This window comes from Momordica charantia (genome assembly GCF_013281855.1).
Source record: "Momordica charantia cultivar OHB3-1 chromosome 3 unlocalized genomic scaffold, Mcharantia_2.0 BLBB01000003.1, whole genome shotgun sequence".
NCBI lineage: Eukaryota > Viridiplantae > Streptophyta > Magnoliopsida > Cucurbitales > Cucurbitaceae > Momordica > Momordica charantia.
Genome location: NW_028275161.1, coordinates 23,467,000 through 23,481,822, shown reverse-complemented (window position 1 = coordinate 23,481,822; position 14,823 = coordinate 23,467,000). Strand labels below are relative to the sequence as shown.

Here is a 14,823-nt window from a genome sequence, read left to right as displayed (position 1 = left end):
ACAGGTATTTCAAAAATCTACCGTAACTACATCAAAGATCCAAAGTTGAGAAAACATTAAAACACTTATTATAATTCTGATTGGAATCATATTTTGAAAACATAATTCTTAAATGGAATGTAAAAGAAAGTTGAATTGACAGATATTGCTACAAAATTTATATAAAAAAAAAAAAGACTACTCTACTATTTAGATAATTTTTTAAGATTAGTTCTTCCCTATAAAAATTGTAAACATAATTATCATAATTATTTCTAAATACAATAAATGAAAAATACCCAATTAATTATCAAGCAAGTTCATTTCAACTTCCAACGATATTCAATATATAAACAATGGGTGGAAACCCACATAAACCTTTGAGATAGAAAATATAATATATAAACAATTTTGCAATAACAGATGGAAAGGACAATGACTACTTGAGCACAATCAATATTCTACCAAGAAACAACAACAATATGTGAACGAAGTGACATTATGAATTGGATTAATTGCCAAATGCATCACAAGGTTGACAAATATTTATATTGTTCACCGCAAATTTTATACAAATACAAAGAATCATTTCATGGGTCATTAGGAAGATTTTGTGTAGGTATTTATATAGATTCTATTACTAAGCATAATCCAAACAATGAACACCAAGAGGATATCAGTCAAAATTGTGGCCATATTTGCAAGGTTGAATTCACATTGGAAGATGTATAGAAGTTTCAAGCAGACCCATTAAAAAAAATCATAGGAAATCATGAAATGGCAGCAAAAAAAAGCATAGTGGAAATTCTTTGATTGTTAGAAGCAATAATGAAGGCCATAGGGAAAATAGGCATTAGTTGCAGTGAGTGAGGGTAGAGGATCCCACCTCCATAGATGAACATGATTGGTGCCAAAAAGAAATGAACAAAGAAGAAAAGAACAAATAAAGGTAGGATACCATTTGACATCACCTGCCTCCTAATTGTGTGTGCTTTCAATTGAATCATTTTGCAAAAATAAGGCATTTTCACTTCTGGGCTAAGCATGCCTTAACTCTATTTTTTTGTTTGTCAAGTTTGGCAAGTGATCATGATTTCAAGTCAGTGAGAGAGGAATTGGAAGCTTGTAATAAGGATGGATGCTAATTACCAAAGAAGATGAGGACAAAGGAAGAGGCAAATCCATGTGTGGCTTAAGCTTGGCTTTAACACACTGACCCATTTGCTTTCTTTTCTCTACATTATCATTTCAATTATGGAGCCCTATCTTTGACAATCTTAATCCCAAAGCCACTGTTCCACTCTGAATCTTCACATCCCTTTGCCCCCATTTACACCCAGCAGAAGTTATCTTGTTGGTTTAACTTTGTACATTATGAATGTCCTCTCCCTTTTGTCCTTGCCTTCCAAACAACATGTTTGTGAATTGATTTTCGATCTGATTTCGGTTCGACTTCTTTCCCGTGTGCATATTAGGTGTCTTAACTCCATATCTGTTTGAACGTTTCTACGAAAACGATTCATTAACATTGCAGAAGAGGACAGAACCAGGAATGTAGCATTTGGTGGTGATGCTTTCTGCCAACAATATAGCTGAATCAACCATGAATTTTGATTCTTTTTGTTTTCCTTCTCTCGTTTCTTTTTCTATTATCATCATTGTTATTATTATTTCCCTCCTTTTCTTTTGATTGAAGTAGCCAGGAAACGAATGCTTTTAAGAATGAAAACATCTTGAAAGTACACTGCCCTGTGTGGTTCAGTTATTTCGGGAATGAATTTATGTTGCTATGGTACGAGAAGCTTCTGCCATGTTTACGAATCAGGAACATTTACAATAATACTTTCTCATCAACTATAAGTACTAGTCTATACATTACAACATTGGATATGAAATAATCAAGGAACTAGATAGAAGAAAGAGAAAAAAAAAATGGCTGTTTGGAAGGAAATCGATCATCCAAACGCGTGTGCCTTCGTGCAGGCGTTCTGTCGTGTGTATTTCTGTTGTTGTGTTGAACAGCAATGTCTGAACTTCTTTGGTTTTGGATTTATTGCTGTGAAATTTTCAGCAATCAATGATTTATTGAGTGATTGTCATGTTGAACCAGGGGAGAACTCTTCTCTGGGTCCTTTCTAGTGCTCCAAATACCCACTCTTCTAAGTTTTTCCAACAGATTAGTTAATCAATTCTTAACTGCAAGTTACAAGCCCAAAATCCATGGGTGCGAGTCAGAATACAGATAATGATGAGAAGAATGTAAGAGTAAAAACATGGCGAGCGTATGCAGGACTGACAATCAAGCTCGCAGTGAAGGCGCTGCAAACTTTCTTTTTTTTATTTGTCTAACAGGAATTTCAACCTTGTCTTTGAATTCAAGTGGCAAGCATATAAAAAGAAACTGCTGGCATTGAGGTGAAATGTATAGTACAACATACAAATTTCAATGGAAAAAATATCTGTATAATCTGGCATTATAGTACCTCTTTGAAACCATGATCTTCGAACTGTCTGTCTGATGTGCCTCTCGTGTCGGTCTAAAAGTTCATCCACTCTGCAAGATTGAGATAACAAGGGCCCAGAATATTCAACTTTGTCCACTTGGTCCTGATAACTCTATCACAAGATCAAGTCAAGGAAGTTTAGGTGGTGGAACAACCGTGGTGAAATTTTAAAACAATGGCACACGTCAAAGGTGGCACTAGCGATCTATGAACTCACCATATTACTCCTCTTAGCGTCCATTTCATCTCGCAGATAAAGTGCCACCGCGAGCTCCTGTGAGTGGTACTCATCCGAAGCATCAAAGGAATCGGGACGCTCAAACTTGCTCCACTGATTCCGATTCCATGTCACAACCTTGGCTCTCTCATTTGATTCATGACCCTTGGAACTCGAGCGGCTGAATGACATGTCTCCATTCTCATGAAGTTTAGAGTCCAACTTGTTTCTTGAATGAAATGTAGCAGAATGGTCTAACCCATTCATTAGGTGTCCTCGTGAGATTGATCTGGTGTGAGATCTAATAGAGGCATCGTCTTTTCGTCGTCTTGCCCACGCAAAGCCACTTGATGTAGAAACTTGAAGGGGGCCAGAGAAGGGAATGTCTCCTTGAGATGCATTCTTTACATGTATAGTCTCTTCCAGCTTATCAATTGACAGCTTTTGTTCCTCACCACCTTTGATAACCTTTTCTTCTTTAAGATTTTGTGCGTTGATACTAATTTTGTGCAAATCTCGAGCTGATACTGATAAGTTCTGGGCAATGGTTTAAGCGGGCGAATTAGAACTTCCTTGGAGTATAATAGACACCAAGAACAGTAAAAAGCAGAGACAGAGAGAAAGAAGAGATACCTCTGCTGGTGCCAATTTACTGATTCCAAGATGCTTTCGTGTTGACCTTCTGTTATCTAGTCCACGGACTCTTCCACTACCTTTTTTCCTGCAAGTTTGAAATGATTTTGGTTATATATCATGAAGCGTAACACAAATAAAATAATAAAGCAGAAGCATCGATTAGATTTGGACCCAACTTTTCAAGTCTGGATACAAAGCCTTTACAAGATCCAGGGGAATGGGATATAATGCCCCATTGCAACACATATTTTTCTAGGGGATACGCATTGCTCATAACGCACGAGTTAAAATCAGTTTCACACACTCAGAATTTTCTTGCATTGATGGCGACAGAAAAAGTCCATTACACCCACCTCCTATCTAAAGAAAACTGTTCTGTATCATTGATTTTTTTTTCCAAAAGTTGCAGAATCTTTTATTATAGAAAGAAATGAGAAACCGACCTTCTCGCTTCCTCTCGTTGTTTTGCATCAATCTCTTTGCTAGGTGGATATATTGGCATGCTTGATGGATCGCAGGCATATGGTTTTGTACTGAAATACTGAAAGGAGCCATGAAGGATATAGTATAAGAAAATTCATTTAACAAACTGATTATTTGGTTCTATTAGCGTATTCTACCTACGTTGGATATCGACACAATGAATCATAATGCAAAATATTAAAGAACTTGGGATGTATAATCCACATCGACACTTTAACAGTGAGAATTGAAGTTTATGATGCAATACCCGTAAAAAACATGTGGCATCAGCAGAAGTATTTGATAGAGTTTACATTTTTCGTGCATGCAAGGCAAATCAGGTTAGTTTACTGCAACCATAGCAACTAGAGTTTTGTCAGACAGGATAAAGTAACCAGCATTGTTACCTCAGATGTGAGAGCGGTGGAGGCGACCCCACGCTTGTATGGTTCCACAGAAAGAAGAGTTTCCAACAGGTTCACAGTCATCGAAGGAAACTCTTTGAAGGTTTGCCGTAGAGAATTACTATAAGGATGTTGTGGTTTGAACAAAGTGGCATGAGGAAGCTTAGACTTTTTCCAGTATTCATCTGGAGGAGAGCCGCAAAGCTTGAAGATCTTGTGTAGCTGTTCAACCTAATGGTGGGCAGAGGAAAGTATCAATAAAAGATTGAAAATGTAAAGTCAAGGTCACCTTTGAAAAATATAACATATTTGGTAAAACTGCATGACTCATTAAGAAAGACTTTCATTTCAGTTCATGATTATCACAATTAACACTTAATTCAATAGTATTGAATCGTTCAAGATAAAACAAGCCTCGATCAATAACACAAACATTAACCCAGGGAAGGTTTTAGCTGAAGAATCCGTGTTTAATAGTTCAATGAAAAAAACATTACCTCTGTTCTTCCTTGAAGGATAGGCTTCCCAACTAGGAGTTCTGCAAAAACACAGCCAACACTCCAAAGATCCACAGAGGCACCATAGTCTGTTGAGCCCAGTAGAAGCTCAGGAGGACGATACCATAGAGTGACAACCCGGCTGGTTAGAGGTTGCCGGTGCCCGGAATTACAGAAGTTTGCCAATCCAAAATCAGCCACCTTCAATACCCCTTCATTATTGACTAGAAGATTAGATCCTTTAATATCCCGATGCATTACACCACGTGAGTGACAATGCTCAAGCCCGGATAACAATTGTTTCATGTAGCATTTAATCTACAGAAAAGGTAAAGAGCAACGGATTCGTTACAGTACTCATCATTGTTGGTAAGAAAAAGAAATTTCATTTCGACTTCATATTCTGCAAAAGAATACTTCCCAACTTAATGTTTTGGTTGAGGAAATACCTTTAGGAATTCAGAACCTTCATTTTAAGTATTGAAAGATATAATCTATTTATTTAACAGGCAAGCTTTGTAACTATATATAACAGAAACTTAAACTCAGAGCGAAACTGCGATGAATCATACCTGTGATTCACTAAAAGTAATGTCGGGGCAGGACAAGAGTCCAGTAATGTCGTGGTCCATGTACTCAAACACAAGGTAAATGCTACATGATAAGCGAGACGTGATTAAGCCCTCCAACTTGATGATGTTGGGGTGATCAAGCCTGCGGAGAATCATTATCTCTCGTGCCATGAATCTAACACTTTCAGGCTCAAAATTGTCGAACCGGACCTTCTTTAAAGCGACTATCCTCCCCGTTTCAAGTTCACGTGCTCGGAATACACTGCTATACGTACCTTGTCCAATCTATTAAAATTCAACATCCATAAAAGAAAGAATTTAGTCCAGACCAACATCAACTTTTTAGAAACACAGCAACTTCAACTGCCCCCATATGAAAAATAGAGATGTCAACAGTAAAGGAACAATGAAGTTGAAGAAGTTGAAGAAAAGAAAGAAAACGACAAACATGCTTTTTCATAAAGCAGAAATTACCAAACACACAGAACTTTTTAATAGATAGATTTCAAGGCATCTGGTTTGCAGGTCATGAACATTCAATGGATGATCCTCTGTTTCTTAAAGACAGAAACATGAAGGGAAGAGAAAAGGGGATCATCAAACCCTAAGTTTAGAAACCTTCCATGGCAACAAAAAGAACCCAAAACTTTTCAAAATTCCAGTCTCAAAGGATAGTTAACAGAACTCTTCCGGCGACAGATGAAATACCCAGATTACCATTTTAAAAACTGCATGCAAACTTCATCATGCTCCCCCAGTAGCAAGTTGATAAAACTTTTCAAAAAAAAAAAAGAAAGAATTTAAAAGAAAGATGATCTAGAAGATATTGCACTGAGTTGATTGGACAAAGCGAATTACAGATGAAGAGAATTAATTATGTCCGTGACCCTCGCCCTAAAAGAAAGTATAATTATCCAAATCAGTTATAAATTTACTGAGCTGTGGAAAATGATGATTCAAATAAAGCTTAGATTAGATATGATTGATAAAATTAAAACAGAGATTAGAGGGAGTGGAGCAGGAACTGAACTAATAACCTTCTCCAACTTTTCATAGGCATCGGACCGGAGTGGAACCCAACCTTGAATGGCTTCACCGGCGACGGCGCTGAGCCAGGCCGGCCACCCGGCCGCCACTTGCTCACTTTCGACATACTTGTGCAAATTCCCCAATCTGAAGCTCAAAGTTTCATTCCCTCCTCCATTTGAACTCGCTCTCCCCGACTCACCCAACTTGCTCCCAACCCCACAGAACTCGCTCGAACCCTTGGTCTTCGTCTTGGCCTTGGGCTTCGCACTCTTCTCAACCTCCCCCAATCCGATTCGGCTCCGACCCGAGTTCCCCAGACCCGAAGATTCATTGTCCCGAAACGCGCCGGAGTGATCGAATGCAGGCGTCACGGACACCGTCTGCTTGGAGTTCACACACCCCATGGCGGATCACTGCAGCTCCACAACCATGAATGGAAACTGGGGATTTTAGGAAGAGAGAAATCAGATGGGTTAGCGGGAAATGAAGATTCGTTTGAAACCCAATTTGAGTTGGAGAAAAAGAATAAGACTTTTATACCAGGTTCCCAAGAGAGAAATTATAATGTGGGATTCTGTTAATTTGGCTGGGAAAGGAATTCATCTCTGTGTGTCACTGTGTTTCCCTCCATTGTGCGGCGATTGCGGAAGATGATGGATAGAAAGAAGAACCATTAAACGCGGCTCCACAGCTGAACACAGCGAAATCAACGGAAAGTTAAATACCCACTGCACTAACAGCAGCACTTAACCATGGAAACTTTGCCCGACAACGCCAATATCTTACATATTTTTCCTCTCACTGTACCAACTGTAAATTTCTTTTCCACCCTTTGTTTACTTCAATTATTTCACCCAATAAATAAAAGGAAATTTTAAAAATGGCAAAAACATAGAATAAAATTAGATAAATATTCTTTTAAAAAAATCAATTTTAAAATGACAACTTTACAATATAACTCACTAATATATCGATAATATATTTGACTACTATTGATATATGTATAAGATACGTATATGATATACGATTGATATGAATATCTAATATATTAATAATATGTATATGATATATACATGAATGTTAAGATATAAGATTAACCCAAGTGAAAAGTCCCATATTTTGAAATAAATAAAAAAAATTGCAATTTCTAAAAAAAAAAGCAACTCATTCTCCATAAATTAATATTTATAAATCATATATATGAACGAAAGGAAAAGGGGTATGAAATGGAAAGTGGCAGAGTTTTGGGCAGTTTCTGTTTATTCTCTGCTTTTGTTCCCATATTGCATCGGTCTCCAGATTTTTTTAATTGGACTCGCAATTTCCATCACTCTCTCTCTCTCGCCTCGAGTCGTCGCGTGTCCGTGACCGGCAAATTGAAACCGGGCCCACATTATTCCACCCAATCATAGAGCGCGTGGTTGACGTTACAATGGTAGAGAGCGCGTGGGAGTGGATTTTGGTTTGGGTAGTTGTTGACTAAATGCGTCTTCTTTTCTTTAGAAAATGTATTTTGAATTTTTTTTTTTCCACCTCTGATTTTCCATTTATTACTCCCCGAAGATTCGTTGTTTGTCTCCCTGTGATTTTAAAATACGCGTTAAATTATTACTTTCGTTTTAGATTTAGTGTCAAATTTTTATTTTTATAATTTTATAATTTTTAATTTGCCCATGTAATTGGATCAAAATGTCACCCATGTTGGTTACGTACGTACGCGCGCGTGTGTATATATATATTAAATATAATAGGTGAGAATGAATATTTGAATCCACGATCTTTTAATAAAAAATAGATGTTTAATTAGTTGATTTTATATTTTATTTGACTAGCTACAATTAACTAGTAGGCACTCAATTTAAACTCTGGAGGCTACATTAAAATTAAGGTTAAAATACTAAATTGATAATTTAAATTAAGCTATAACCAATTTTCTCTTAATATGTTTTAAAATTAAATAATTTATAATGAAGCTTACTTTATTAAAAGATTAGTGAAAATTTATAAAGTCGGCACTTGTGTGGGTAGTTGATACTTATTTTGCGTGTATATGTATTCTTTAAAATTGTAATTAATTTGTCAAATGTATAGCAATTATCAAAACTATCGAGAATCTCTCGAAATTCTTTTCATGTTTTTTTAGACTAAAACTATAACATGTGTCACAAATTAAGATAATTTGATTAGATAAATCATAATTAGTCATTCATAATATATAATTGACGTCATCTATGTGTCAATTTTACCAACATGAATTTAGTTTAGCACTCAAATATCTTACTATTTTTCGAAGGTTAAAACCTCATCCCCACATTTTGTTTGTATTCAAAAAGAATATATAGGTCAATTTTAATGTTTCTGACCAAAAATTTAATTGAATGATGTTAAAAGAGTGATATTATTAGTTTTTTTTAGTACAACAACACGTAAGATTAGAATAAGATATCATAAATCAATCCAAATCAGTAGTGAGTTAAAAGATGAATTTTTTATTTTTATTTTTATTGAAAACATTCCCGATCTTTTTTTTTTCTTTTTTGAGAAATCCACATAAAAACATTCCCGATCTTGAACCCACGCCCCTAGATTGTTTTAGATTATATAACAATAGTTTTTAAAATTAGTAAAATATGTAATATACATATAGTGTTTTTTTGGAACTGATTGCAAATAGTAAAAAATAATCACCTATTTTTAGAGACATAAAACATATACTTTTCTTTAATAAGATAAGTACTGGATTAACTTTTTATTTATGAAATAATCAGAATTATTTGCAGCGTCCCCCAATTTTCATCTTCATTAAAGATCGTTGGCTTTGCAATAATCCTATAATATGTCCATAAATGGGTATTTAGATTCTCTACAAGCATTTAAAAAAAAAAAGATTCTCTACAAACAAAATAATTTTTTTATACTCATTTTTTTAAAAAAAAATAAAGAATTACCATAGAGATGAAAGCATCGGTACTACCTACTCTTTTTATTCACATTTAATCTATATATTTTTTTCAAAGGATTCATATTTAATATATTATCAATTAAATAATGCCATTGAGTTTTGGGAAAATAAGAATTTCTTTATCAAAGGAAAAATGGAAGAATAGAGCATAGAGAGTGGGAGGGGGCAGAACAGAACTCAGAAGTGAGGAGAAGAATAAAAAACAATCAATTAACTAAAAGAAGAAAGCAAAAAGTAAGGGGAAAAGGAGGAAAAAATAAAGAAAAGAAAAAAGAGAAAAGCAAATATAATTATAATATAACTTTTTTTTTTTTTTAGTCAGTAATGTATATAGCTTTGCCAGCTTTCACACTATTCTGACATTTTCCTTTCTTCATTGCTGACGTGGGCCCTACACCATTGACTTTATTGGGCCCCACCCTACCATGCATGCCTTCCCCTTCGTCATTCAAATTGATTATTGATTTATTTCTCAATTTGGGTGTTGCTTTTATTTCCATATTCTTTCTATGATGGAAATATCTATTCCCCAAATCTGCTTCCAATTGTTAAAATAATTAATTTTCATCATTTTTTAGTACATAATTCACTCTTTTTTTCCCTTTTAGTACAATCACTAATTCAATCTCGATTTCGATATTTGGAAAAGTCTTGGTTTATTTAATATTTACTTTTCTATCGTTTATTGCAGGATAAATTTTATTAATACAATATGTGGGGGTGGGAGATCGAACTCACAACCTCCATGTCAATTATCACTCCGCTATACTCGCTTTTATCATTATGATGAAATTTAGGATTTAGATTTTAAAATTATTTGTGGTAGATGTGATTTTTTCTTTTTTTGAAAGGAAAGAAAATGATAGAAAAAGATGACACCAAAGACAGGGAATTGGATTTAGTCAGCAGACCATGTATAATGTAATGCATTTTCTTCACTCTCCCTCAAATTAAACATAAAATAAAGCAATTACTTATTTTTTCATTTTGTAACGTAATAAACAAAAAAAAATATATTATAAGGCATAAATATATTTTTAAATATAATATATAGGAAAACCGCATAATTATTTTCATTAAAAAAAAAGGTTGGAAATCAAATTTCAGATGTTATTACCTAAAAATAAGTTTTTTTTGGCGGTCAACTTTTGAAATTCAAATATTCCTAGTATTCCAAATTTAATTAAAGGAAGCTTCTTTGAAATTTAAAAGAGGACAGTGTTACGGTAGAGAGAAGTCAAGTTCAAAGTTATGCCATATATTTAGTCGAAATTGTCCCAAATATTTTGTTCGGTTTATTAGAAAATAATATATTGAATAGTATTTCTCAAAATAAAACAAAATATTATGACTCTTTCATAGGCATTTTGTTTTTAATTTTCTATTTTTGAAAATTGAGCTTACAACTATTACTTCTTCTAGTGTATTCTTTTATCATGTTATTATTTTTAGAAAATATTTTCAAAATATAGGTCAATTTTTAAAAATATAAAAAAGTAGTTTTTCAAAAAACTTGTTTTTATTCTAAAAATTTAGTTAAGAATTCAAATGTGTGGGCTACAATATTTAAAATAAATTTCTATATTTAACTAGTAAGCTTCGTTATTAACGAGTTATTTATCTTACAAAATATGTTTTCAAAAACTCAAAACATAGTCAAATTCCAAAATTAAGATAGAATATTTGTTTGATAATAATCTTTTGTTTCATTTTTATTATAAAAGTTATATTGATTTACTCATAATTTTCTCATCCAAATTTGTACCTTTTTAAAAATACCTTAAAAAGATCTTGGTCGAATTTTTAAAAGTGATCTTTTACTCCTTATTGTTTGTTTGGGAAGCCTATTGAAGTGCTTAGGGAGGATGAAAATATATAATTTTTAAACAATGGATGGTGTTTAGCAATTTCTTAAATTTTCAATAATAACAAATAGTTTGAAAATTCTAAAAATTGATAAAAGCATTATTTATAGTGTTTTTTGATGAAGTATTTAATTATAGCTTTCTTCCCATACTACTTATAAAATAAAAGTTTCATTAATTTTTGTTTGTTTCAAAATAAAAGAGGAGGAAAATTGAAATTGAAAAATTATGACTTTATAAATCAAAAACTAAAAACAAAATCACCATCAATTTTATCACAAAATCTGTTTTTTTTTTAATTTAAATTATGACGAAGATTTTGAAATTTTAAAATGAAAAGAAATAAATTATATTTGCAAACAACTTTACTTTTTTTTTTTTGGTATAAACAAAGATTAAAAAATAAAATATTTATTAAATAGAAATTAAATTAACACAATTTTGTTATGGTTGTTACAACCACAATCACAAGGGGCACCAACCCTAGATTAATTATTTCACATGGCAATGGGCTAAGTTGACCTTGAGTCAAATAAAAAGCTTTGACTTTCTTAAAATATGAGAATTTTCCCAAACAAACCCCACTTGCAATTAAACATTATTTGCTATGAAAGAAAAATATATTTAGTTCTTACCGTGATTGAGATCATATTAGGATTTTGTTAAACTTTCGACTCAAGTAAGAGAGAGAAAGGTAGATTCTTTTTTCGTTTTTAAAAAAATTGTCAAATTTTTATTGATGATAAACTTGAAGATGAGTACTATTTAACACTTTATAAGTATTATTTGTTATATCAGAAATTAACTTTATTTCCCCCACTCGATTACTAAATTCATGCATGCAATTTAGCCCATAATGTTCATCAATTTGCTTTGCTCTTCTTTTAATTTACATGCATTCATCAAATCTTCATATAGTTGACTTTCCTTTTATCTTTTTTATTTATTTTAAAATATAATCAACAAAATTTTAGTTAAAGCATATTACCCAAAATTACCCACATGGGTTAATTTGTTGGTAATAATTGCTTTTCAAGCACTTTAGAAAGCATTTCCCAACATTCTCATGAATGCCCTTTTCCACCAAATAGCAAAAGGGAGAGAGGGAAAAAAGACACAAAAAGAAATAGAAACATCAATGGAAGGATTCCCTTAAATCCCCCAAAATTTCAATCATAATCATAACCATAACCACAATATTATTTGGAGCATATTTGCTTCTTTGGACATATAAATATTATTGACACTAAACAAAAAGACTAAATTATACGTTTAGGGTCTATAATTCGAGTTTTAAACTTCTTATTATTTTTTATTCGGTCCATATATTATTAACATTATTAATAGAAATATTAGATCGATTTTAATTGAATTGACGTGGTGTGGTAGACAATTAGATAGATTGATAATATATCATGTCATGTCAACAATTTGTTTTTTCTTTTTTCCACAACATGCGATATATGAGAAGTCAAATTTTTTTATTGATGATATATACTTTAATCAGTTGAGTTATATTTAGGTTTACCAAATCAAACAATTTATTAACTGTATTAACGACAATAAGTATACGCGTAACTTAAAATTTAGACTAAAGATTGATTTTTCTTAAAAAAAAAAACCTCAAAGACTTAATAGATGCAAGTGTCAATATCAAAACAAAATTTTCTTTTAAAAATTTGTAACCATATGGTGATGCCCACTTGAAGAAATGCTATGTTATAGCCATGTAAAATATTTTGGAAAATATTATTATTTTTGATATTTGGTTTAATTTTTAAAAAAGTAAATAATAAAATGGAGAAAATGGATGGATGAAAATAGTATTTTATAACTGAAGGAAAAAAAAATAAGATGATTAAAATAAAAAATTGTTGTGGGTTTTATTGGTGTTTCACTTTAAGGGTGTTAGTTTGATGGAGTTTTCATGTGATGTCTGTCATTGAAAGGTATGATAGCATGAGCAGCTGCTTCCCATTTACTTTCAAATCATCTAACTCTCAATCCTCTCATGCTCTTCTTCCACTTTTCACATCATTAAGATATGGTTTAAATATTATTTTTGTATATCTTCTTTCAATTTTGGTCTGTTTTGATCCCGAAAAAAGTTATATTTTAATTTGTATTTTAAAATTTAAACACAAATTTTATGTCTAGGGAAAACATTTTAATGTAAATTTATGCTACATTTCAAGAAATTTAATAATTGAAATGTCAGTTAAAATTGTGATAAACAAATGGAAGAAGAATGAAATAAAAAGATCGTCACTTTTTCAACATACAAATACTAAAACAGACATTTCGAAAATATTGTGTAATAAAATAAACAAACATAGAGATCAAGTATATTGACCGAAATAGCATTTAAACTTTGATATATATACACCCACGTGACTCAAATTATAATTACAAAACTTTGATGTTTTTTTATTTAAAAAAATATACTGATCTAATTAATTAATTACTTTCGAGATTTGAGATTTCTTTTTACATTGTATTTTATAAGACACAAGTCATACGTCATTGGGGCTAGTCTAGTCATTTTGTAACTACTTCAATAAACTAATAGATTAGAGTTCTGATCCTTTTAATTAATTCATTAGTCAAGATTCCTCATTTCTGGGTCTATAAAAAGGAAAGGAAAAAAAAAAAAATGGAGCTTTACTTGAACCATTGTCATATAAAATAAGGAACAAGATCAAGTTGCAATTATGTAATAATAGATCTACTTAAATTTTAAATTGCACTTAAACAAAAGTAATCTGTGTTAGTTTAGCATCAAGTATGTAACCAACTGTTGTTATAATTAATTAAAATATAAGTAATTTCTCTTGAAAGTAAGCAAAAGTGGAAAATTAAATAAGTATTTATGAAAGTTCACCAACCCAAAAAAAAAAAAATCAATAATATTGCTGTTGAAATTTAAAATATTTGAAAAAAAAAGTCCAACCCTGTGCACCAATTAATAACATATTAAGTAGGCTTCAACCTCCCAATGCATGGTTTTTTAGGCAATGGATGAACATTCATTATCCACCATTATAAAGATAATAAGAATAATTATTATTATTAATTTAAAAAAGATCAAAAGAAAAAAAAAAGAAAGAGAAAAACCTTAATTAATGTCACAAGAAATAAATGGAAACAATTGAGTAAATGGGCTTTTAAAGTTAGGTGGCTCATGGACAAGTTCTTGCATATATGGCCATTTGCATTTGGCAATCAATTCAATTTCAACCACAATATTCAATTTCCTAAGTGCCCATTTTGAATAATCTCCCTAATATTCTTTTCGATATTTATAAATTTTCAGCCCTTTGAATGGATACTCTTTGATGGTCACCAAATTCTTTGTCGGATAAGTTTCGACCTGTACGAAAGGCATAACAGTCGGGTCATTATCTCGGGTTTCAAAACATATAAGATATTATATTACATTTTTATGTTAGTTTTCAAATTAAACATATATCTTTGATGTATTTTATGATAATTGAAAAATAAACAAATGGAATATTATATTGAATAAACCAATAATTAAATTAGATTAATATATTAATAAATTAAGATCTCGTAATCCCGTAATTGCAGTCCGCCCAACTTCCAAATCATTTATGGGCCCTGTGGAAGAATAAGGCCCAATTATTCTTAGTCCATAATTGTAAGCCCAAAAGTAATTTACTGAAGCGTAAAGGTAAG

General features: G+C 32.0%; 1 protein-coding gene across 3 annotated transcripts; it reads right to left on the bottom strand.

Annotated features, from left to right (window-relative positions):
- Window positions 1-1,733: 1,733 nt before the first annotated feature.
- Window positions 1,734-7,038, bottom strand: LOC111008831 (protein IMPAIRED IN BABA-INDUCED STERILITY 1). Of its 3 annotated transcripts, XM_022281664.2 has the most exons (10): window positions 6,841-7,038; window positions 6,309-6,740; window positions 5,272-5,556; window positions 4,700-5,017; window positions 4,206-4,433; window positions 3,780-3,877; window positions 3,334-3,421; window positions 2,701-3,237; window positions 2,463-2,595; window positions 1,734-2,175 (listed from the first exon to the last, which is right to left on the bottom strand). In XM_022281664.2, the coding sequence occupies exons 2-10, from the start codon at window positions 6,702-6,704 to the stop codon at window positions 2,165-2,167; spliced, it is 2,094 nt and encodes a 697-aa protein (XP_022137356.1). In that variant the 5' UTR covers window positions 6,705-6,740; window positions 6,841-7,038; the 3' UTR covers window positions 1,734-2,164. The 3 variants fall into 3 exon arrangements, with proteins under 3 accessions (XP_022137356.1, XP_022137355.1, XP_087977621.1); XM_022281663.2 differs by having other exon boundaries at window positions 6,309-7,038; XM_088121495.1 differs by lacking the exon at window positions 6,841-7,038 and having other exon boundaries at window positions 6,302-6,567.
- Window positions 7,039-14,823: the final 7,785 nt, after the last annotated feature.